Genomic DNA, 22,594 nt, shown 5'->3' on the forward strand with positions numbered 1-22,594 from the left:
TATTTGAAGTTATGAAAGTCAAGGACCTCCATCCAAGATTACTGTATCCAGTAAAGCTTTCATTTAGAATGGAAGGGAAGATAAAGTGCTTCCCAGATAAGGTCAAGTTAAAGAAGTTCATCATCACCAAGCCCTTATTATTTGAAATGTTAAAGGGATTTATCTAAGAAATAGAAGAAGATCAAAAACTATGAACAGTAAAATGACAGCAAACTCATAACTATCAACAACTGAACCTAAAAAACAAAAGCTAAGCAAACAACTAGAACAGGAACAGAACCCCAGAAATGGAGATCACATGGAAGGTTATCAGTGGGGAGGGGGAGGAGAATGGGGGGAAGGTACAGGGAATGAGAAGCATAATTGGTAGGCATAAAATAGACAGGGGGAGATTAAGAAGAGTATAGGAAATGGAGAAGCCAATAAACTTATATGTACAACCCATGGACATGAACTAAGTCGGAGGGGGGTGGATGCTGGAGGGTGGGTGGGTGTAGGGAGGAGAGGGATAAAGGGGAGAAAAATTTGGGACAACTATAATAGCAAAATTAATAAAATATACTTAAGAAAGAAATGTTAAAGGGACTTATTTAGGAAAAAGAAGATCAAAACTATGAACAATAAAGTGGCAATAAATACATACCTGTTGAAAATTGACTGTAAAAAACATACTAAGCAATGAAAAAGAACAGAGACAGAATTATGGATACAGAGAACATTTTGATGGTTGCCTGATGAGAGGGTTTGTGGGGGAATAGGTGAAGAGGTGAGGGGATTAAGAAGCACAAGTATCTCACCTTTAACAGGAACCTAATCAACAAAACAAACAAACAAGCAAAATATAACCAAATACACTGAAATTGAGAACAGGCCAACAGTGACCAGAGGGCAGAGGGTAGTGAATTTCAGGGGAAAAGGGTGAAGGGTTTATAGGAACAATTATAAAGGATACATGGACAATAATGGGGGTGGGGGGGTGAAAAATGGGAGGGAGGTGGGGAGGCTGGGGGTTAGGCTGGGGTGGGGGGGGAAAGGCAGAGAACTGTACTTGAACAACAATAAAATTAGAGGAAAGAAAAAGAAGTATAAGTAAGTAGTTACAGAATAGCCATGGAGATATAAATTACATTATAGGAAATGAAGTAGTTAAGGAACCTATATGTACGACCCATTGTGTGAGGATTGCCTGAGGGAGTAGGGGTGCTTGGTGGAGGGGGGCCAAGGAGGAAAAATTGGGACAACTGTAATAGCATAATCAATAAAATATAATAAAAATAATTTTAAAAAGAAATCATAAGGGAGAAATGAAGATATATTCTAGACAAAAGTTAGGGACTGCTTAGGCTGGGATGCATAGTGGGTTGGAGCATTATCCCGTTCACCCAAGGGTTGTGAGTTTGTTTTCTCATCTGGACACACACCTAGGTTGCATGTTTGATCCTGGTCAGGGTGCATAGGGGAAGCAACCGACCGTTTGACCATTTGATGTTTCTCTCTCTCCCCCGGCCCCTCCCTCTTGCTATTCAAACTCAGAAACCAGATAGAAGTTTTTTTTCAGATAGTGCACAAATATGACCAGCATTTATGAAGACAGGTCAGGAATAAACGATATTGAGGAAATACTGACCAACTAGATCTCCCTTCCCCATTAGCCCATTTTACTGTTGAGGAAACCGAGTCTCTGTGGAGGGGATGCACAAAAGATAGGGAGTTCTTTTCTAATTTGCCAGTCAAAGCCAAGAATTCTCTTTGTGGTGAAGATATATATATATATAATTTTTTTCCTAAAGATTGCTCCTCCCCTACCTCTGCAGTACATGTATGTGCGTGTGGCACCACAGGCTTTCCAGAAATGAATGACAGCGGGAACCTATCCCCCTGGGAGACGAGTGCAGAATGACCAATGGGATGGATGGAGAGTGGCTGGGTGGATGAGTACCTGTCTCTTAAGAGGTTGGGGTGGAATCCATGCCCCCCCCCACCAACCCCCATTCCCAGACGCCTTTGGTCCTTCCACTCTTTCTCCCCCCTGGTAGCACCCAAGGTGCTCATCTCCTTAATTCCACCCCGGGCCTAGGATGAGTTAGGGGCGAGGCTGGAGTCTGAAGACCACAGAGCTGTGTCTGTGAAAGCTTCCCCCGGAGGCCCGCAGCCGCTGGGTGCCAATATGTAAAGCAGCTAGCGGGGCGGGGCCTGCGCACAATGCAAATGAGGGGGCGTGCCAGTCCTGGGCTCTGCCTCCCACCCCCGCAGCTGGGGCCAGCGGTGCCCTGCGCAGCTGGACGAACAGTGGCAGCTGGGCGAGTGACAGCCGCAGCTAGGCGCGCTCGGCAGCCAGAGCGGCGCACGGACGCGCCGGCCCTGCGGCAGCAGCGGCTGCCTTCCCCGCGCCTCCCAGCCGAAGCCGGCACCCCACGCCCCGGGCCACCCATCACGGGCTCCCGCGCCCCGCGCGCAAGATGGCTGACCCCGCTGCGGGGCTGCCACCGGCTGAGGGTGAGGAGAGCACCGTGCGCTTCGCCCGCAAAGGCGCCCTTCGGCAGAAGAATGTGCACGAGGTGAAGAACCACAAATTCACCGCCCGCTTCTTCAAGCAGCCCACCTTCTGCAGCCACTGCACCGACTTCATCTGGTGAGGGCGCGCGCGGGGCGTCTTCCCGGTCCCGAGGGCAGCACCGCGCGTGGGGACCCTCCGCGTCCCGGAGGGACAAGCAGTCCAGCTGACCCCGCGTACCGGTTATCCCACTTCCACCCTCTGGCCCGGACTCCCAGGTGGCCAGCCTCTGCCCGGGCTCCAGAGGGCCTGCCGGCGGGCGCCTGCTGTCCTCTCCCTCCCTGCTTCCTCTGGAGCGCCCCGGGGCCGCTCAGAGCATGGGGTCTGTTCCTCCTCAGGATTGCCTTTTCGCCCTAGGTTCCCTATCTCGTTGCCTCCTTCCGGGCTGCCGCACCCGCACCTCCACCCCTCCTTTCCGGGGGCAGAGCCCTGGGTAACCTCTCTCTATCTCCCTGTGGGCATGGGGCATCCTTTCCTCCTCCCGTGTCTCCAGCCTGAGGCTGCTCCCTGTGCTATCTCTTGTTGCGTTGCGCGTCCCCAAGGGCCTGGGTTCCTCTTTCCACTTCCTAGACCTCCCCTTCACATCCCTGCGGGCTTCTTTCTCCCCTCTGCCCTTCCAGGCATGAGGAGCCCTTTTTCCCTTCCCAGGCCCCCTGGGAGCACCGCCACCGGGGGGACTCTCATCTTCGAGCTCCTCGCGCTTTATCTCTTCTCTTTCCCCGAGGATGTTTGGGTATCTCTGAGAGCAGATCTCCCGCCTACCCTCCGCTTCCCCCGCCCCACCATGGACACGCCACCTGGTGGTCGCAGCCGCCTGTCTTCTGCCTTCTGAGGGGAGGTGGGGGATACCACCAAGCTCCCCCTCCCCCCTCCCTGTCTCCTTGAAAGGCGGAAGACTCTTGGGCACCGGTCTGTGGTTGGGAGGTTGCACCTGGGGTAGAGGGGCAGGGGAAAGGGGGGTGACCTTGGTGGCTGGGCTCCTCCAGCTGCCTAACTTGCCTCCTTCTGCCTTTGCAGGGGCTTCGGGAAGCAAGGATTCCAGTGCCAAGGTAGGCTGTGGGGATCTGGGGATGCCTTTTTTAGGAAGAGATGGTGAAAAGGACTTTCTAGAAATGTCAGAGTGAAGGAATCACGTCTGTCAGAGTGACTTCCCAAGCCAGAATTCATCACCACAGAAGGGTCCTTTTAATGGGTATATTTATATGTGGCAGGTGATGTTCCATCCAAGATCAAGGAACACATCCCCTCCCCCACTTCTCCCTTACCAGCACCAGAAGATTTAAAATGAGTTTCTTGAACCTCCCCTGCCTGGCCAGTCCTGCTTCTGGAGGACCCCTCCTCCCTAATTGTGGCCCACTTGCCCTTCCTCATCAGACAGAGTGAGGTTCTACCTTTCTTCTTCCCTCACAGAAGTCTCTGCAGGTGGCCGCCACTTCTGCAGATGGTGTAGTCCCATAGAATGGTGATTGCGGTTGTCCTCTGGGCCTCCTGAAAGAGGTGGTTCCAGATGGGATGCCTCTCAGATCTTGGTTTAAGTTGTCTTTTCTATCTTCTGGCTAGATATGGGAGGGCTCCAAGTGGGTCCTTGCATCTGGCATGAGATCCTTGACCCAAGCCAGGGAGGCCCAACCTGTCTTTTAATCATGTATGAGGTGGCCTCAGGGATCTTTGGCTGCAAATTTGCTCTCCAGGGCCAAATCACCTGTTGCTATGTTGAGACCTTAGGGTGTCAAACATGTTTTAGAATTTATTTTTTTATTAAAAATTTTTTATTGTACTTTTTCATTCCCATTTAGCCCTGCTACGCCCCCCTGCTGCCTGCATTCCACACTTTCTGAATTTAATGCGAACATTTTAGAACTGGGAGATTTCACATACATGCCTGAATTTCTACCTTCAGGTGGGCTGAGAATTGACCCTACTTTCTAGTTAGAACAATCATTTGGAGTTGAGAGTGGCTGTTTGCACAGAGGGTTGTACACTCACCACTTAGTCTCCATCAACCATGCAGGCTTTAGCCATTGCTGGCCTCTGCAGGCATTTGAGTTGGTAACTTCTGGTCTGGATAGACAACCCCTCTCTCCCAAATTTTAGGCTAGGTGTGGTTGAATTTGGTGAGGAATGTCACATTTATGAGGTGTGTTTTAGGGGCACATTCACTGCCCTGGTGAGCTGGCTTTACACCAGGAGAAGAAAGCATTTAAGTGTTAAAGGGCCAGAGATGTGACTTAACCCTGATGGGCAGTTTAGTTGTAGCACCTCCACCCTCCAGGAAAAAGTAAAGTGAGTGACATTGGCAGTTGTACAGAATGCTGTCTTCTGAGACCCCTGTGTCCTCTCACCTGAGATCTGGGGCATGGCCAGCTCAGCCCCTGACCCTTGTAGACCCACCAAGCCTCTCTGACAAACTAAAACCTCCAGTTTCATGCACTGCACTTGAGGACTTCCCGAATCCCAACACTGAGGTACTGGTGCAAACAGTTGGGTTGTTTCCTAGAACTTTGACCCCTCAAGCAAAATACCCATGGTGTCTTGGTGTCAGAATGCGTAGAAGATCCTTGGGGTTACTGTTCATTTCCATGTGTTGGTTTCTGTCTTTGTTTCATGCTGAGGTCACGGGTGACTTTGGAACATTTTTATTGCTACTATCCTGTCCTGCCTGCTCTGTAGTTATTAATCATTGGGAAGGTCACTTTAGAATGTGTGGGCGATGACACATCTGAAGCAGGATAAAATGGAAGTTTCTGGTGTGGTGAGAGTGAAGGAAAATTAAGGTTTCGAATGAAATATGGCTGTTTTTGAGTACGAGTGCCTATTTTTTATTTTCATTGCTGTTTTTTTGTCCTCTCCCTGAGAAGCAGCATAGGGTAATGGGCATGTGCACAGGCTGTCAGGCAGGTCACTGTGAGTTTGAATCTCAACCATGTTATTTAGCCTGTTTATTCCTTGGGTTCTTCATCTATAAAATGAGTCCAATAACAGTATCTACCTTAAAAAGTTGCTGAGAGGCTCAAAATGGTTGCAATATATAAGGGGCTTGGAGCTGAGCTTCGGCATAGTAACTACTTGGAAAATGTCAGCTTTTATGGTTGTTCCCAAGTGACCCCCGTGGTGGGGCAGCTGGTGTGAGAAGACTGGCTCGCTCGGCAGGGGTTGCTTTGCTATGGGACCAGCATGCCAGGTGAGCATCAGAATGCAGGTGTGAGCATCTGGTCACCCTGTGTCACTGTTTTGGCAGTGTATTCCATTTGGGCTGGAGACAGAAGAAGCCAGAGAGGGGCTAGGGCCAATTGGGAGCCCCTGAAATTGAGATGCTTAGGATGGGGACATCCACAAAGGAGGAAGATTATTCTCACATATGCTCAGAGTTGCCTGGGACTAATTTGCAAACCATAGGGGAATTCCTTATGTGAGTATTTTTTGGTACCACATATTTCCTGTCAAAGTTAATCTAATTAAAATGGGATTGACAATGTATAGAAAATACATATGATTTTATTTTCACCCTTAAGTCAGGAGTCCAGAGCCCAGGGCCCTAGGTTCCTTTCCGTTTTCTGCTACGCCATACCAGGACTGACAATGATCTCATGGTACCAGACGGATGCTAGACTATCCAGTCATCACATCCAATTTTAGTTAGCTGGAAGGAAAGGGTAAAGAAAGGCATGGTCACTATGGAAGTTGCCATAAGATACTTCTGCCTCTATGCTTTTAGCTAGAACTTAATGACATACCCACACCATCCTGCAGAGGAGTAAGTAGCCATGTTCCCTGCTAAAAGCAAGGGTGTGTGTGTGAGTGGGGTGTTCCATTTCAAAAGCAGAAGGGGAGAGAGGATACGATCTCTTGTTCTTGGCTGGGAGGTGTGTAGGATAATCATGAGGCAAGGAAACTACTAAGCCTCTGTACTCCATTGTGCTGTCAGGGAAACTGGGGATGCTGGGATGGGGTGAGAGGACGGATGCCAAGTCCACAAACCATGGGAAGTTATGGATTTCTGCATGCTTAGGGGAGCTTAAGAACAGAGTTTCTTGCTTTTGTACCATAAGAGGACAAAACTCTGGATAGACTGCCACATAATTTCTCCTTTTGTGTTTCCACTTTCTGTTTTTTAGTTTAAGAGGTAGTTCAAGGAAGTCTCTGGTGATAGGGGACTGGGGCTCAGAATCCATATTATGAATCTGCTTCATTTCTGGAGTAGAAGTGGGACCCCTCAGGTAAGCAAAGCAGAGTTCTCTCTAGGGCATTCTTTAGAGGAGCCTAGAAGCTACATTTGTACTTTAATTGTAATTAAGATGAGCCTTTGGGTGGAATTAGACTCTTACCCCAATAAATTTGGAGAAGATTTGCACTTTGGAGAAGAGGAAATTTGTTTTTAAAGGAAGTCACTTCAGCCCCGGGTTGTGTGGCTCAGTTAGTTAGAGTGTTGTCCCATAGTCCAAAAGGCTATGGGTTGTATCCCTGGTCAGGGTGCATATGAGAAAGCAGCCAATCAATGTTCCTCAGTCACATAGATGTTTCTCTCTTTCTCTGTCTCTCAAACCAATGAAAAAGAAATGTCCTTGGGTGAGTATAAAAAAAAAAAAACACTAAAAAGGCAGTCACTTAAGTAGAAATAGGGAGGCAATAAAATATAGAGATTCAAGATTCAGTATTGGTAGCATGGGGTTGGAGTGAGATTGAACTGGGTTGAATCTCTGCTGTGCTACCTACTCATTGTGTGGCCTTGGGCAAGTCAGCCTCCTGTAGGGGCCTCAATTTTCTCATCTGTAACGTGAGGCTAGTAATACCTACCTTATAGGGTTATGGTGAGGAGTGCTGATGTGATGCAAGAGAAATATTCACCCTAAGTGGCAATGACTCCAAGTGAGATGATCATTATTACTTAATTAGCTGCAGGAAACCATGGGACAAAGTTAATTCTGGAACTCATTAGATGTCTATGCCTCTTTTGTGTATGTAGATGGATTTTCTTCTCAGGTATGTTTCTTCATAGGCTTTGGGTAACACCAGGGAGTGCACAGCTCAGTGCCTGGGCCTAGGCAGCCAGGCTTGTTAAGTGTATCTTTTCTCACCCCAGGCTTTGAGAAAGTTCTAAACTTGCCGTGGACTCTATAGAAAAAGCCAGTGCACTAATTTTATTACTATGAAGACATTGATGATTATATGAGTAAACCAGCTCTTCCCTTTTCTGTATAGACTAGAAAAGATGTATTTAAGCCTTCTAATAGAAATTATTCTTAAAAATCCTTCAAGTATTGCATGAACCCAACCATTGTTGTTCATCAACATCTGCCCTATAGAATCCAAGTCATTTTTGTCTGTAGTTTAACACATACAGATTAGAATATACACTTTTTAAAAAACATCCATTAAAGATTAATCAAAGGGTAATTTTATTTTTGGTATTGTTTTTCCTGTGGACTTATATGATATGCTGCAAGCCAGGTTGAGTTTTCTCAGTAAAATCATACAGAGGGCATGTGTGCACATGTGTGTGTGTGTGCAGGCACCACATCACATTGCATGTTTCTGGTGCTTGCTTTAATAATTCTGACCCTCTCCCTTCCAGAAGCAGATCCCAGAGGCCTGTGAGTGAAACTCCACTCACCTTTTGGCTTATTCTGAATGTGTCCTGGGGGTTCTATGTGGATAAAAGACAGAGGTTTTTGGACTTTGTGTTGGATGGTTTGACTTTTTAATATATTAAAAAGCTATATTTTCATACCCTAAAGAGACATTTGGATTTTCCTGTTAGTCATATTGTTGATGGTTCTATTTTGGGAGGTTGTTACTAGGTTGTTTTTACCGTTCTGACAAGGGTATCTCTTTTCACTGCATCCTTAGATGCAGAGGACCACAGGACTTCTTTTTCCTCTGAAAGCATCCTCCCCACCTTTGCTCCCTCTCTGCTGCTGGCATACATCTGGCCCATGGTTTTGAGCATGTGCTGCAATGCTGGGGAACGGTTTTTACTTTGGAGAGAGAAAGGTGTTAGTTTAAATTTTGGCTTCTTGTTATGGGACCTCAATCATGTTACTTAAACTCTCTGAGCTTTGTGTCTTTAGAGGTAAGTGGTAATAATAAAGTATTTCCTTTATAGGGCACAGGTCAAGTGTTTCCTTAGCACCTGACATAGAGGGAGCTCTTGATAAACAGCTTCTATTTCCATTACTTCTAGGGCTGGGCACTGCCTTGTCCTTACTGAGTTTATAATCTTGTTGAAGAGGCAAGAGGAATGCTCCTGAATCAAGGAGATGATGCAAGGATGAGTGTGCCTACCTATCATGGTCAGGAGTGTTGGGTGCACCTTATCGTGGCTCTGAGGGAGCAGTGCCTGTCTAGGGGTTGACAGATGATTTGAACATAAAAGAACTCAGTGCTTCCCATGCAATCATTTCCTGGCATTTGATATTTTAATGTGTGAGAAACGTCAGAAAGTTGAATTGAAATCTATGACTGCCCCATCTGCTGCCTCGTTTTGAAAAGACATTGAGGGCATTTCATCTTAAATAGATTTCTGAACACCCTTTGAAAGAAATGTTTATGGGCTCTTTAGATTGAAGAAGAAGCTGGCAAGTAGTGTGGGTGAAGGTGGAGAGTGAGGTTGGCAGGGCATCTCTTGTCATATTGTGATGGTAAGGTAGCCCTCTAATTGAAGGCCTTCATTCTCTCCTTGAAGATGGGGATCATTTTTATAGTTTAGGCAAACTATAGATTATTTTGTTTGTGACAAAATGTATGCTTGGAGGTACTGATAATTCTATCTGGGCCAAAGATTGCATTTAGAGAAGCAGGATTAGCACACGGAGTGGTGAGGGACCTCCTGTTTCAAGTAGATATCCAGGTGGCTGGCTTTCTGTTCTTCCCAGGATTAAATCCAGAATCTATAACATAAGTTATAAGTCTTTGCCTGATTTGGGCCCTCATGTGCCTCCCCTTGTACCACCCTTCCACTCACTTTTAATCTTCTACTTGAAGACCACCAGGTCTTCCTCAATCATGGTGCACCTCCGCCCACTGCAGGGCTCTACGAATGCTCTGTCTTCAGCTTGAATCACTCCTTGTCCTCCACCCCTGCTTGCCTCCTACTTACCCTTCAGAACTTAACTCAAATGACACTTCTTCAAGGACTCCCTCCCTGATCTTCCAAATCATGTTCCCCCTTTGTACAATCTCATAACCCCTTGTTATTTTTACATTTTCTAATTGTATAATTATTTGAGTGTTTAGTATCTGTCTTCTCCACCAAAGTGTAAGTTTCAAAAGAGTAGGGACTACACATTTCTAATTTCCCATTGTTTCTGGAGTGCCTAACTCCATACTTGGTTCATACTATGTGCTTTTAAATAGTTATATATTAATGAAAGTATAGGGGAGAAATGACTCAATAGGGGAAGTAATTTGATTTGGGTTTTGGTACTAGTTTTGTGGTAGCTTTATCTGTGATTTTTATAAAGAGTGTATCACCTTCTAGTTTACAAGCTCTGATCATTTTTTGTTTGAATCAAAAATATTTGCCCTCATGAGAGCCTGTTGGGAAGTGATTTTCAGAAGGACATGAACACTGCAGTCTTAATTTTGGACAGAACCTCAGGCTCTGTCCAACTTCTCTGTGAAGATCAACAGTTTCTCCCCTGAAGTCCTTGCCTTCATTCACCATGAATCCTTGTGGACTGGAGGGAAAAGAATTTTCTTTAACATCATATAAACTGGAAGCTACCTAAGCTCCCACCAGCAGTGGAGGAGTGGGTGCACAGCAATGAAAATGAACAAGGTACACAGCTTAGATGACTCCCGAACAGTGTGAGCTAAAAATGGCAGAAACAAAAAAGTACATTCTGTATGATTGCATGCACTTGAAGTTCAGGAACTGGTGAAAGTCACATAGGTGGTAGTGTTTAGGACAGTGATAACCCTTGCGGGGACTGGTGGGGACTAAGAGGGGCTCCTGGGTGATGGCCATGTTCTTTTTCTTGACCAGGGTGCTGGTTCCATGGTGTGTTCAGACTATAAAAGTTCATTGAGCTTTATACTTGTGCCCACATTTCTGTTATGTATATTACACTTAACTGAAAATATTTAAAAAGCACAGAGTTTTAAATCACTAAGGCTGAGTCTGAGGAATGTCAGTTGGAATTTTCATTTTGCACACAGAAGTGAAATCCATCTGGAGTCACCCATTGAGGGATAATGCTCTGTGCCTTCTTGGGGGACATCTGCTTACTATTCCAGTTTTGCCCATCAGCTGCAAACTGTAGAATAAGAAAGCCAGGACATTGTGACAGTTCCCCCACCCAATAATTAAGCTCTGTTAATACCTGGAAAACTTCAGCTCATAAGCTATGTTTAAGGGCTTGCATTTTAAAAGTTCTGTATTAATTAAGGTATCAGGAAGAATCCATGAAAGCTGTTGTAACAGGTAAGTACTGACAACTCTGTGACTTGGCAGAAAGGAATTTATTTCTCTCTCACGGCACAGACCCCTGCGGGTGACCCTGGTCAGGTGGGTCTTCCATGCAGGTATCCAGGTTCTTCTCCAACAGGCTGCTGGGGGTGGGGGAAGGGAACATGAAGAAGCACATTCATCTCACAACCACTACAGCCTGGAAAGATGTGTATTCAGCTCACATTCTCTGGCCACAACTGAGGCCCAGAGCCAAGTCAACTGCAAGAACTCCTAGGATATGTCTACCAGCCCTGTGTCCAGGAGGAAAACAGGTATTAGTGAACCCAGTAAACCTTGCTCCAGTCCCCAAAGCCATGGTTTTCTTTCACTTCCTTTTGGGTGGTATATTCAATTTTGTCTTTCACTTGACTTCAGGAAAACTGAGATGTGAAACTCTAGACCCCTTTATCTTATCAAACATATGAGGGTATGTTTCAGAGAGAGGATGGTCTGTTTGTGTTAGTAAGAAAAAATAAAGAGGCTCTCTTCTTGCTTTTGCTATGAGAACAATCTGGTTTGTCAGAATTTCCAGTTCCAACCAGTCAGAATTCTCATCTCTTCTGGTTGCCGGTGCACATTGTAAACACTTATTTTTGAGTCAGGGATAGGATCACCCAATTAGTTCTTTCCTTTTGCTCACTTGTCATCTCTCCGATAGAAGGATCCTTTCATGGTTCTACTTTTGGATATTTGACTGGACACCTAACAGCCCAGTTATCTATTGTTGTATAACAAACCCCCTCAAATCTTAGTGGCTTAAAATAACCACCATTTTGTTTAGCCCCAGTTTTTGTGGGTCAGTAATTTGGGATGGACTCAGCAGTCGTCCTTCTGGTCTAGGCAGCGAGCGGTTGGCTATTCTTGGCCAGGCTCACATATCTGGAGCCTCAGCAGGGGTGCCTGGAACAACTGGGGCCTTTTTTCAGGTGGCAGCTCACCTTATAGCAGGCTAGCCTGAGCTTGTCCTCACGGTGGTGAATGTGTTCCTCAGTGCACGAGCAGAGGCTGTAGGGCCTCTTGCAGCTGGGGCTTAGGACTTGTACAATGTCACTTCTGCCATATTCTATTGGTGAGAGTAGAATATGCCTTCCCAGAAATAAGGAAAAAACAAAGGGGAACACAATCTTTTCCTGGGATGGGAGAAGCTGCAAATTATGTGTGGCATTTTTGGGAACTGACCAGGCCAATTACAGTGAGGACCTCCTGACTGCTCAGCTCTTTAAAACATGCTGAAGTAGAGTGTGCCACTGTGAAACTGCTCTTGAATCTATGGCAGCTCCCAAGTCTATGCTCACTGCTTAAGCCTAATGGAAGGACCTGTCTCATAGGGAAGTGGCAGGGTAAATTGAGATGCTATATAAAGGGCACAGTGAGGGGCTTAGTTCACATAAAACACTTCCACCATTACCACTGAACACTTTCACCAACACTTCCACCACTGCTACTGAACACTACAAGCATTATTACCATTAATACCATTGGGTTTTGCCATGTACTTGGAACTCTACTAAGAACTTGAGATTCAGAGCACAAGGCTTCTGCCCTTGAGGAGGGAGGCATCTGAGGAAGAGACAGACATGTGGGTGAATCTGTGTAATCCACTGTGGCAAATGTATGATCACAGAGTTGCGGTGGAGTAGGATGAGGTCAAGGGCATGAGTTCAGACCTCATCTCCTGCACTGATCACATGCGAGGTCTTGGGCACCTTTCTTAACTTCTTTAGCCTTCAGTTCCTTCCTTTGTGAGATGAAGGTAATCACACAGAACCTACCTCCTTTGGTGCCATGTGGACTGAATGAAATGGGGCAGGCAAAGAACACGTGATTGATCATTAAATGTTAGTTCTGAGAAAACAATTTCTTAAAATTATCCTCAAAAAACACCCTACAGGCACCATTCTTGCTTAGTTCTCTGCCCATTTTTCTGTGTTTTTGCTACTTTGTCTTTAAAAGATGAAGATTTGCACACAGGTGGCTTATCAGGGGAGCATCTCCTGAGAACAATGCCTGTAAGGGGCTGAAGTCAGTAGGGAAAGGGAGAGGTTGAATTGTGGTGCAATAGTTGTAATACAGGCCATAGCCAATCCTGTGGCTGGATCTGTCATGGCCTTTGGAATTGGGACAGTGGGGACCTGTGCCAAGTGGTCTGCTCTTGAGAAGGTGGCATTACCTTGGGTAAGGCACTTCCTTCTTCAAGGGTGGGCTCCCAGCGAGGATGCATCTGTGAGATGTTGGATTTCAATGCTCCCAGATGCTGAGGGTGAGTATCCTGGCCCTGCAGGTGTGAGGAGGGCCTTGGGGAAGCACCATGAGGTCCATTGCTTGCCTCCAGGTCTGTCTTAGAGGTACATTCCAAATTATGCCTCCTTGACCATCAGTAAGCCTACGGAGCTTCATTGGTTCCTTCACAGAGTGGATTTAGATGCCATCTATATTCATATACTGTATCTTGCCAGAACTAGAATACCATTCATAGAGAGCCTTAATCCCAGTAGGCCTAAGGACATGGGAATGGGTTGTCCAAGGTCATCTAGCTACCAGGAGGGAGATCAGACCACCTTACTTCCCTTAGATCATACTCTTCTGAGTCACAGGAGATTCCAACCTGTATTTTAAACCTGGACTCCATGATTTTAATGCCTTTGTTACCCTTAATCCTTACAACTTATTGCAGCTACCCTCTGGGATGGATTTTCTTGAATTCCTCTACATGTGTTTTTTAAACTGTGGATCATCATTCATTAAAGGGTCATGAAATAAATTAGTAGGTGATGACCACTATGAAAAAACAGAATGGAGATATTAGGAATGCATCAGACTCAGGAAGTATAAGAATTGTTGCATAAAACTTACTTTCATGTATGCATGCCTAGGCGTGTGTGAACTGGGTTACATGTAAAATGCACTTTTCACTGTGGGTCATAGTCAGCACAGTTTGAAAATCATTGTGGAAAGTATGGACAAGAGGCACTGGAGGCTCATGAAACTGGCCTGTGGACTGTTGAGGCTTCATTTATTTTTAGAAATGATATAAATGCATTGTTTTGAATTCCTTATAGTTAGTTGTTTTATTCTTACTCCATCATAGCATCCCAAGATTATTTTGCTTGCACTCTTTGATCTTTACCAGAACACTAATGAAAGTTATTTTTCCCAATAGAATTCTAAGTGTGGGATAAGAGTGTTTAAATGGGATTGTTGGCTTTGGTGGACTGACCTGTCACTTGGGTGAAGTGTCGAGTGCTGTATCAAGTGGCAGGAGAGAGCTGTCCCACTCCTGCAGAAAGAATGAGCTGGTTATCTTGGGGGATAATGGGGGTTGAGAAAGAAGTGTTTTATGAACAGGATCAGCACAGAGGGAGGGAGGAGGAGGAGGTGTTGAGGGTCTGCACAGAGCCACTGGGAGAGGTGGGAACATCAGGGAGGGGAGTTTTGTCCCTATGGTTGCACTCTGCTGAGGGCAGCCTCCTGCTGGGACTTCCAAGGGCTGTGATTGTGTGTGTTTATATTCTCTGGTTTCCCCAGTAGGTGGGGGCCTAAATAGCAGCTGGCCTCATTGTGTTTCTTTTGGCCTTCTCTGACATGGGGCCCAAGGGCCACAGTGCATCCAGGGATCTTCAGATGGGACAAAAAAGTCAAATTCAACAAAAAAATGAAATGAGAGCTATGTGTGTCCCTGCTTGAGTATATGTGTATGTTCTTCTCTAGTGCCTGGGAGGATCTGTACTAACTGGGAGTTCAGACCAGGGAATTTTTCATTTCTTGGACACCTTTAGAGAAGGCTTTTAAATGCTGCTGACTCTGATGAGCTGAGCTCAGTCAAGTTTTTATGTGCCTGGCATTCCCCTAAGTGCTTTATGTGCATTAACTCAATCCCAACCTGCGAGGTTGCTGTTATTAGTATTCCTATTTCATGCTGGGAAAATGAGACACAAAGAGTTAAGAAATTTTTCCAAAGTTACATAGAGGTAGGATTCAAGCACAGATCTGAGGTCAGGATTGTATAAAAGGCACGTATATCTATGAAACCGATTGATGATGCTGATGGTGATGATGACGATGATGATAATTTTGATGATGACAAAGACAGTAATATTTGGGGCTTGCAATGAGCTGGGCATTTTCCAGACTTCATCTCTTTGACCTTCACTTTCCACTAAGATTTTCTGTTATTATTATTCTCACTCATCGAAAAGGAAATAAGCTTAGTGGAGATAAAGCATTTGCTTGAGACTTGCAGAGGCTGGATTGAATTCAGGTCCAACTGAATGAGACTCTGAAGGGTTTCAGAGGGAGAGCAGTATAGTGGGGATGCCCTGGCAGAGGGAGGCAGGACAGCAGCCAGACAGGCTCTGGGGTGCATGATGCCATCTGGGGACAGGAGAGCGTGCTTGTCACAGCAGTGAAAGAAACTGGACAATTTGACCGACTGTGAAAATTCCTAGTAGGAGAAAATATTTCCATTAAATATTTTTTATTTAGTGAGGGAGTTTGCAGATCTGTAGATTTTTATCCATAACCCTGAATAAGGAATTCAAAAAATGGCTCCTGGTCACAAGTCTTTTAGTGTCGTGTGATCCCAGTCAGCTGATTTCTTTGAGTCTGATCTGCTGGGCTGGGAGGACAGGGTGAGAACTATGAAAGTTCTTGCAACCTTTGCGAGGGAGGGGTCATATGTAGCAGGCATGTCTATGGCATGATAATACCATGCCATTCTAATTTATTGAGGCACCAAGCTGGGCACTTCACACATGACTTCATTTAATGTCTGTAGCACCCCCAGGAGGAAAGTTTTATTTTAACTCCATGAAGGAACTAAGGCTCAAGGATGTTAAGGAATTGGTCCTAGGTCTTGAGGCTAAGAAGTATTGGAAGAGAGAGACAAACCCAGGCAATCTGATTGTGAAGCTCATGGTTCAAGCACTCTGCCAGGAGACCTGATTAGCCTTTGCCTAGGGCACAAAGGTGGTATATCAAGGTGTGGTTTACATCTTATGTTTCATTTTCAAAATCTACTCAGAGGGGAGTACTATAAAAGAAGAAATAGCACAATGTCGTCCAAATAATATATGTGGCTACCTCCTCATGTACAGGGGGAGATATTGGGAAATAAGGCCTGTTTCTGCCCTCCAGCATGCCTCAGTCTCATAGGAAAGACCCATAAATCAAACGTTTATAACACAGCATGATAATGTGCTATGGTGGTGGTGCAGGTGAGGGCACCAGGAGCAGCTCGCTTCCCAGGGTCCTGGGGAGATTGCACTGGAGCCCAAGTTCTAAGTCGAGTTTTGAAGAAGCAGAAGCAGGAAAAGAGCGAGGAAGAGTGTCAGTGAGGTGGGAGGAGCAAGAGAGAGAGAAGGGACACGTGTTTCGAGGAAGTAGTTGAGGCCCTGGAATGGTAAGCCTGGAGAAGAAATTTGGAGGGGGCAGAGAGAAGAGAGAGAAGGCAGGAGAACTTTGAGAGTAGGAAAGAAAGATCTGCAGGATTCAAAAGTGAGCATGTGGTCGAGTAAGGCAAGGACCAAAGATAACATATTCAGGGGAAGTGGAAGGGGAGAGGGTGGTGGAAAAGAAAAGAAGGGAAAATGGGTGGGAATTAAAATAAGTTTAGAGGCCAATTGAGGAATTCTTGCCTGATGGTCTCTGTTTACTTTGTGCAGTAGGATAAAAGAGAAATTAGACAGATCTGGGTTCAGATCCTATGGCTCCAGGCAAACTTCTTATCCTTAGCTTCCTCATTTCTAAAAAGGAGTAAATGATAAAGATAGTACCTTCTTCATAGAGTTGTGAAAATCAAATATGACAGTGTTTGTGTGGGGCATAGCATCATTCTGCCTGGCACTGGTACAAAACAAAGTAGTATGAACATTGTTGGCTATTGAGGGAGGTCTTGTTTGGGTACCTTAATGAATAAGGGTATTATAATGAGCAGTAGAAAATTCTAGAAGAGGAGAGAGTTTGGGGGGGTGAAGATTGTGAATTCTGCATTGGCTGTGTTGAGTTTGAGAGATTCTGGTATATCGAGGTGTAGGTGTCCTAAAGGCAATTGGGAATAATGAGAAGGCAGGGATGCTGGTAAAGACTTGGTAGTTATTAATATGTATGGGCTGTATTTTTCAAAATACCTAAAGCATATTACTGGTGGTACTCAAAGATTTTAATGGTATATGACATTAAACAGCATGGGATTACATAGTTTCATTTTTCTTCAATTGTCTTTTAATTTTTCTGGCTAAGGAGACTGTCTTAGTGCCATGCTATTACATCTTAAATATCTTTCTAAAGCATGCTAATCTCCCTTTCAAAGAAAAAGAATAAAAGAACATCAGGCTATGTGGCTGCCAGAATATGATAATTTCAATTTTCATTATGTTTTTTTTTTGATTGCCTTTTATTTAGAGCAAATGTTACTAGCTTTCCAGTTCCGGTGGTTGTTTGAGATAGAATGCGTTGTTCATAACAGAACAATGTAACAAGCTGTGTGGAGGTAGGTGTGATAGAGGCATTCCTAGGACCCAGGGACTGGAAGGTCCACGATACACTGTGGGTTCTTGGCTTTACACAGCAAAAAATTCTTAGAGCCAGCATAGAGTTTAAAGTGAAAGTGAAGTTTTAGTGAAGCAGTGAGGCAGAGAGAGGGAGCTGCTCCACCACCACAGCAGGACCTCCCTAGTGGGAGTTACTCTTTACTGAGGCTTATTTAATCGAGAGGTAGAGCAATCAGTAAGGGGGAGGAATAATCAGAATTTTTCTGGGAATGGGATGGAGACTTCTCAGAAGACCTCTGTTGGCATTTTGTGTCCATGGCGGCTCCGGGTGTGTGCTTTAGCATGCTAATGGTTTACAATGAGTGTATAATGGGGGTTACCACAAGGTGAAATTAGTCGTCATGTTGGATTGAGCTGGTCTCTGCTGGATCTAAGCCATAAATCTGTTGGGGGTTGGTCCAACTTGCTCCATGACAGTTGTAACTTTTATCGGTGATAGCCAGTTTGCCACATACCCGATGTCAGGTAGGGTTAGTGTCATCAGAGGCTTAACAGGGTCATGAAAGACTGGGGATCTTCGCAGTTAGTTCTCTGCCATCATCCAAGTGTCATTGTCTTTTTTTAAAAAATATATTTATTGACTATGCTATTACAGTTGTCCCATTTCCCCCCCCCCCACTCCACTCCATCCTGCCCACCCCCTCCCTCCCACATTCCGCCCCTATAGTTCATGTCCATGGTTCATACATATAAGTTCTTTGGCTTCTACATTTCCTACACTATTCTTACCCTCCCCCTGTCTATTTTCCACCTATCATCTATGCTACTTATTCTCTGTACCTTTCCCCCCCTCTCCCCCTCCCACTCCCCTATTGACAACCCTCCATGTGATCTCTATCTCTATGGTTCTGTTCCTGTTCTAGTTGTTTGCCTAGTTTGCTCTTGTTTTTGTTTTAGGTGTGGTCATTAATAACTGTGAGTTTGCTGTCCTTTTTACTGTTCATATTTTTTATCTTCTTTTTCTTAGGTAACTCTCTTTAACATTTCATATAATAAGGGCTTGGTGATGATGAACTTCTTTAACTTGACCTTATCTGAGAAGCACTTTATCTTCCCTTCCATTCTAAATGATAGCTTTGCTGGATACAGTAATCTTGAATGTAGGCCCTTGCCTTTCAGGACTTGGAATACTTCTTGCCAGCCCCTTCTTGCCTGTAAGGTCTCTTTGGAGAAATCAGCTGACAGTCTTATGGGAAGTCCTTTGTAGGTAACTGTGTCCTTTTCTCTTGCTGCTTCTAAGATTCTCTCCTTCTGCTTAATCTTGGCTAATGTAATTATGATGTGCCTTGGTGTGTTCCTCCTTGGGTCCAGCTTTTTTGGGATTCTCTGAGCTTCCTGGACTTCCTGGAAGTCTATTTCCTTTGCCAGATTAGGGAAGTTCTCCTTCATTATTTTTCAAGTAAGTTTTCAATTTCTTGCTCTTTCTCTTCTCCTTCTGGCACCCCTATAATTCGGATGTTGGAACGTTTCAAGATGTCCTGGAGGTTCCTAAGCCTCTCCTCATTTTTCCAAATTCTTGTTTCTTCATTCTTTTCTGGTTGGATGTTTCTTTCTTCCCTCTGGTCCACACCGTTGATTTGAGTCCCAGTTTCCTTCGCATCACTATTGGTTCCCTGTACATTTTCCTTTGTTTCTCTTAGCAAGGCTTCATTTTTTCATCTGGTTTTCGAACAAATTCAACCAATTCTGTGAGCGTCTTGATAACCAGTGTTTTGAACTGTGCATCTGATAGGTTGGCTATCTCTTCCTCGCTTAGTTGTATTTTTTCTGGAGCTTTGAAGTGTTCTGTCATTTGGGCCTTTTTTTTTTTTTTTTTTTTTTTGGCCTTGGCGCGATTGTTACTTAAAGGGCGGAGCCTTAGGTGTTCACCAGGGCGGGATAACTCTGGTCGCTCTGCTGTGATGCTGTATGTCGGGAGGGGCTGAGAGGGAGCAATGGTGCCCGCTCCACTCTCCACTGGATGTCAATCTTTCACTCTGCTACCCACAATCAAACTGGGCCCCTCTGGTGCTGGTTCCCGAGTGGGTGGGCTTGTGCACACTCCAGGCCCCCATGGGTCTCTCCAATGACCTCTCCTGTGAGGCTGGGAGTCTCTCCTTCTGCCACCCCAACCCCCATGGGTGCTTTCAATCAGAGGTTTGAGGCTTTATTTCTCCAATCTGGGGCCCTGGGTTACGCGGTCTTCTTCGCTCCCCACCATTCATCCTGGTTTATCTGTGTGCAAGTGTGGGGCCGTGGGGTACTACCCGCCACTCTGCCTGCCCCGTTCTCCACCACTCTGAGTCCGGCCCTCTCGTTTTCTCTGTGCACGAATGTGGGGCCACAGGGTCTACTAGTGGTTCGACTGCCTGCCCTGTTGGTCTCACACTCCGCCAGTCTCGGGAGGAGTCCTCTCCGCCCAGGCTGCCTGTCTCCGCCCCTCCTACCGGTCTGGATGAATGTTTATTTTTTATTTCCTTGGTGTCGGACTTCCTTGCGTTTTGATTTTCTGTCAGTTCTGGTTGTGCGAGGAGGCGCAGTGTGTCTACCTACACTGCCATCTTGGTTCTCTTCTCCAAGTGTCATTGTCTTTGTCAAAAAGGCTGTGGCAAGCTCCAAGAGTCACATTCTCACAGGACAACATACAAAGCAGGAAAGAAGGGGACCCAGAACAAAACATTTGTCTTCAAGCACCTCATTGTCATACCTTGGAACTGTGGCAGCCATATTTTGACCATGAGGGATAAGGCTGCTGTGCTGTGAATGGCAGTGTGGAAATATAGAGAGGAACTGTGTCCTTCATGAAGCCATTGAGTCAATGAGTAGCTAACCTTGATGTAGCTCTGTTTCTGGGAATTTTGCTTTGTTAGATAACAAAATCTCTTACTGCTTAAACCATTTCAAGATGGGGTTTCTATTATGTGCAGCTGAATGCATTGCATCTCATACGATTTCAGATTATTGCTCCAACCTAGTGGGAATTATTCCTCCCTTTTTTCTTTGGCTGATTAGACTTTCTCTTGAGATTGAGTCACATTTTACAGGTTTTTCTTTCATATGTTGAGTAATCTCAGGACAATCTTGAATGTTACATTGTAGGGATTCTGGGTTCTGTTGTGTGTCTGAAGAGTATTGATATTTTAGTCTTGGTAAGCGATTGACTTGGTTTAACAGTAAATTGTGTCTTGGGTATTATCAGCTCAGATGTCAGTTTGGGTTATTTTTTCTTTGAGGCTGCCTCATGCATGTGGGGTTCAAGAACCAGCTAGACACTTGGGCAGAGTTTATACAAAATTTGCAGCTCCTCCTCCTTGGCTTTCTCTATTCTTGGATTCCCTCCTCAGTTCCCAATAGCTGTGGTTGACCTGAAATCTGTCTCCTGGCTGTGGAAGCAGAATGACTTTTTGTATTGGAGTTTTACCTACTGCTTAGTGCTAACTGCTGTCTGGGTCAAAGCTGTATAATGGTCACCTGCTTCTTTCAAGTTTCAGCCTGCGCCTCCTCCAGAATCTGCTTATTTTGTTTACTTGCCAGTGCTTTCATTCAAACAAAACAAAATTAAAAAAAAATTGTCCAGAGTTTTGTCATCTGCAGAAACGTTGGGTCCAGTTGGAGTTTGCTTGACCATACCAGAAACAAAAGCCTTCTTTCTTTCTAACATGTGGGAAAACTGTTGCCCAGGGAGGTGAAGTCACTTCCCCAGCATCACAGAGCTAACTAGGTGGCAGGGCCTGGACTCACACTCAGGTTGCTGCACGCAGTGTTCATCTTGCTTCAGGAAATCTGGCTGTGGATTTGTGCCTCTCAATAGTCTGCCTGCTTGAGCTCAGTTTCATTTTGGCATGGAAAATGCTTGTTTTGTCAGTGGGGCTGTGGCAGCCACAAAACTGAGCTGGGCAGTTTTGTGGCAGCCTCAGGTCAGCTTTGTCCTTGTCAGGATCCCTGGACTGGCTCCCTCAAAAGGCTGACAGAGGCAATGCTCCAGACAGAGTTTTGGAGAGAAACTGTCAACACCAATGAAGTGCCTGATTATTATGTATTTGCCAATCATTTTACCAAAGTAAGTCAGTAGTAAGTTGTGGTTAAGAGAGGAAGTTCAGAGTTCAGTAAGTATTTTTCCTCTCTCTGTTTTTTTTTTTTTTTTAAATAAAAGCGGAAGTGACTGCTCTTATTTTTGTACCAGCCTTGTCACTAATGGATATGGAGTAAAATCTTACTTAAGCTGAGGGTCAGACTTTGAAAGTTTGTAATGAGGTCCCCCTTCCTCCTCTATAGGGCCACTGCTGTGAAATTCCTGTTTAAACAGCCCACAGAGCCACGGAGAAGAATCCTCATGAAATCTATGTTATGCCTGTGGCGTTAGGAACAGAAGTGGTCCCCTCCCAAACAGAGTCATCACCAGTTCTTTTTCCTAACCCCTCTCTCTGCTTAATGATCTAGCTTATCCCACAAGTACCAGGTTTTAAGGTTTTGCTGAGTTTCTGGAAGTATCTGCACCTTCAATTGAAAATACTTAATGAGTTACTACTATATATGTGATATACTAGGGATACAGTAGTGAACAAACAGGAAAATTCTTTGCTTCTGTCGGTGTGGGGCAAGGGAGAATTACCATCCTACCCTTCTTGAATTCTTGTGACTGGACTAATAAGAAAATTGACACAAGATCAGATTAACAGGAGGAAAACCAATTTAATATCTGTGCACAAGAGATCACGAATGATGCTCAGAGAAATGATGAACCAGCCAAAGAAACAAATTTGTGAAGAATTGGCAGGATCAATAAACTTAGGTTTGGGAGCTCATTTAGTGAGGAACCTAAACAAAGTTTGAGTTTGGATAGTAAGTTAGTAAGTAGTAACAAGGTTTGTTTATCCAGGCCTTTTGACCCTGGATTCCTTCCTTTGGCGATCAGGGTGTCTCTCTTAGCTCCCCTGGAGCAAGGAGGGTATCTTTCACAAGGGAGATTTATTTCCTGCATTCAAGGAGACCTGGGAGGATCAACTATCCACTGCTTGTCAAATAACTAATTCAAAGTAATCAACATGCCCTTGTGGGGTATCT

At 45.0% G+C, this 22,594-nt stretch overlaps 1 protein-coding gene across 4 annotated transcripts in view; it reads left to right on the forward strand.

The window, feature by feature from the left end:
- Positions 1-2,258: 2,258 nt before the first annotated feature.
- The window catches only part of PRKCB (protein kinase C beta), a 348,138-nt gene continuing 327,802 nt past the window's right edge, over positions 2,259-22,594 (forward strand). For all 4 annotated transcript variants that reach the window (XM_045195451.2, XM_053926150.1, XM_053926155.1 and 1 more), the window contains exons 1-2: positions 2,259-2,632; positions 3,572-3,603. In XM_045195451.2, the coding sequence (XP_045051386.2) occupies positions 2,460-2,632; positions 3,572-3,603 (205 nt within the window). In that variant the 5' untranslated portion in view covers positions 2,259-2,459. The remainder of the gene's footprint in view (positions 2,633-3,571; positions 3,604-22,594) is intronic.

This window comes from Desmodus rotundus, chromosome 1, assembly GCF_022682495.2.
Source record: "Desmodus rotundus isolate HL8 chromosome 1, HLdesRot8A.1, whole genome shotgun sequence".
NCBI lineage: Eukaryota > Metazoa > Chordata > Mammalia > Chiroptera > Phyllostomidae > Desmodus > Desmodus rotundus.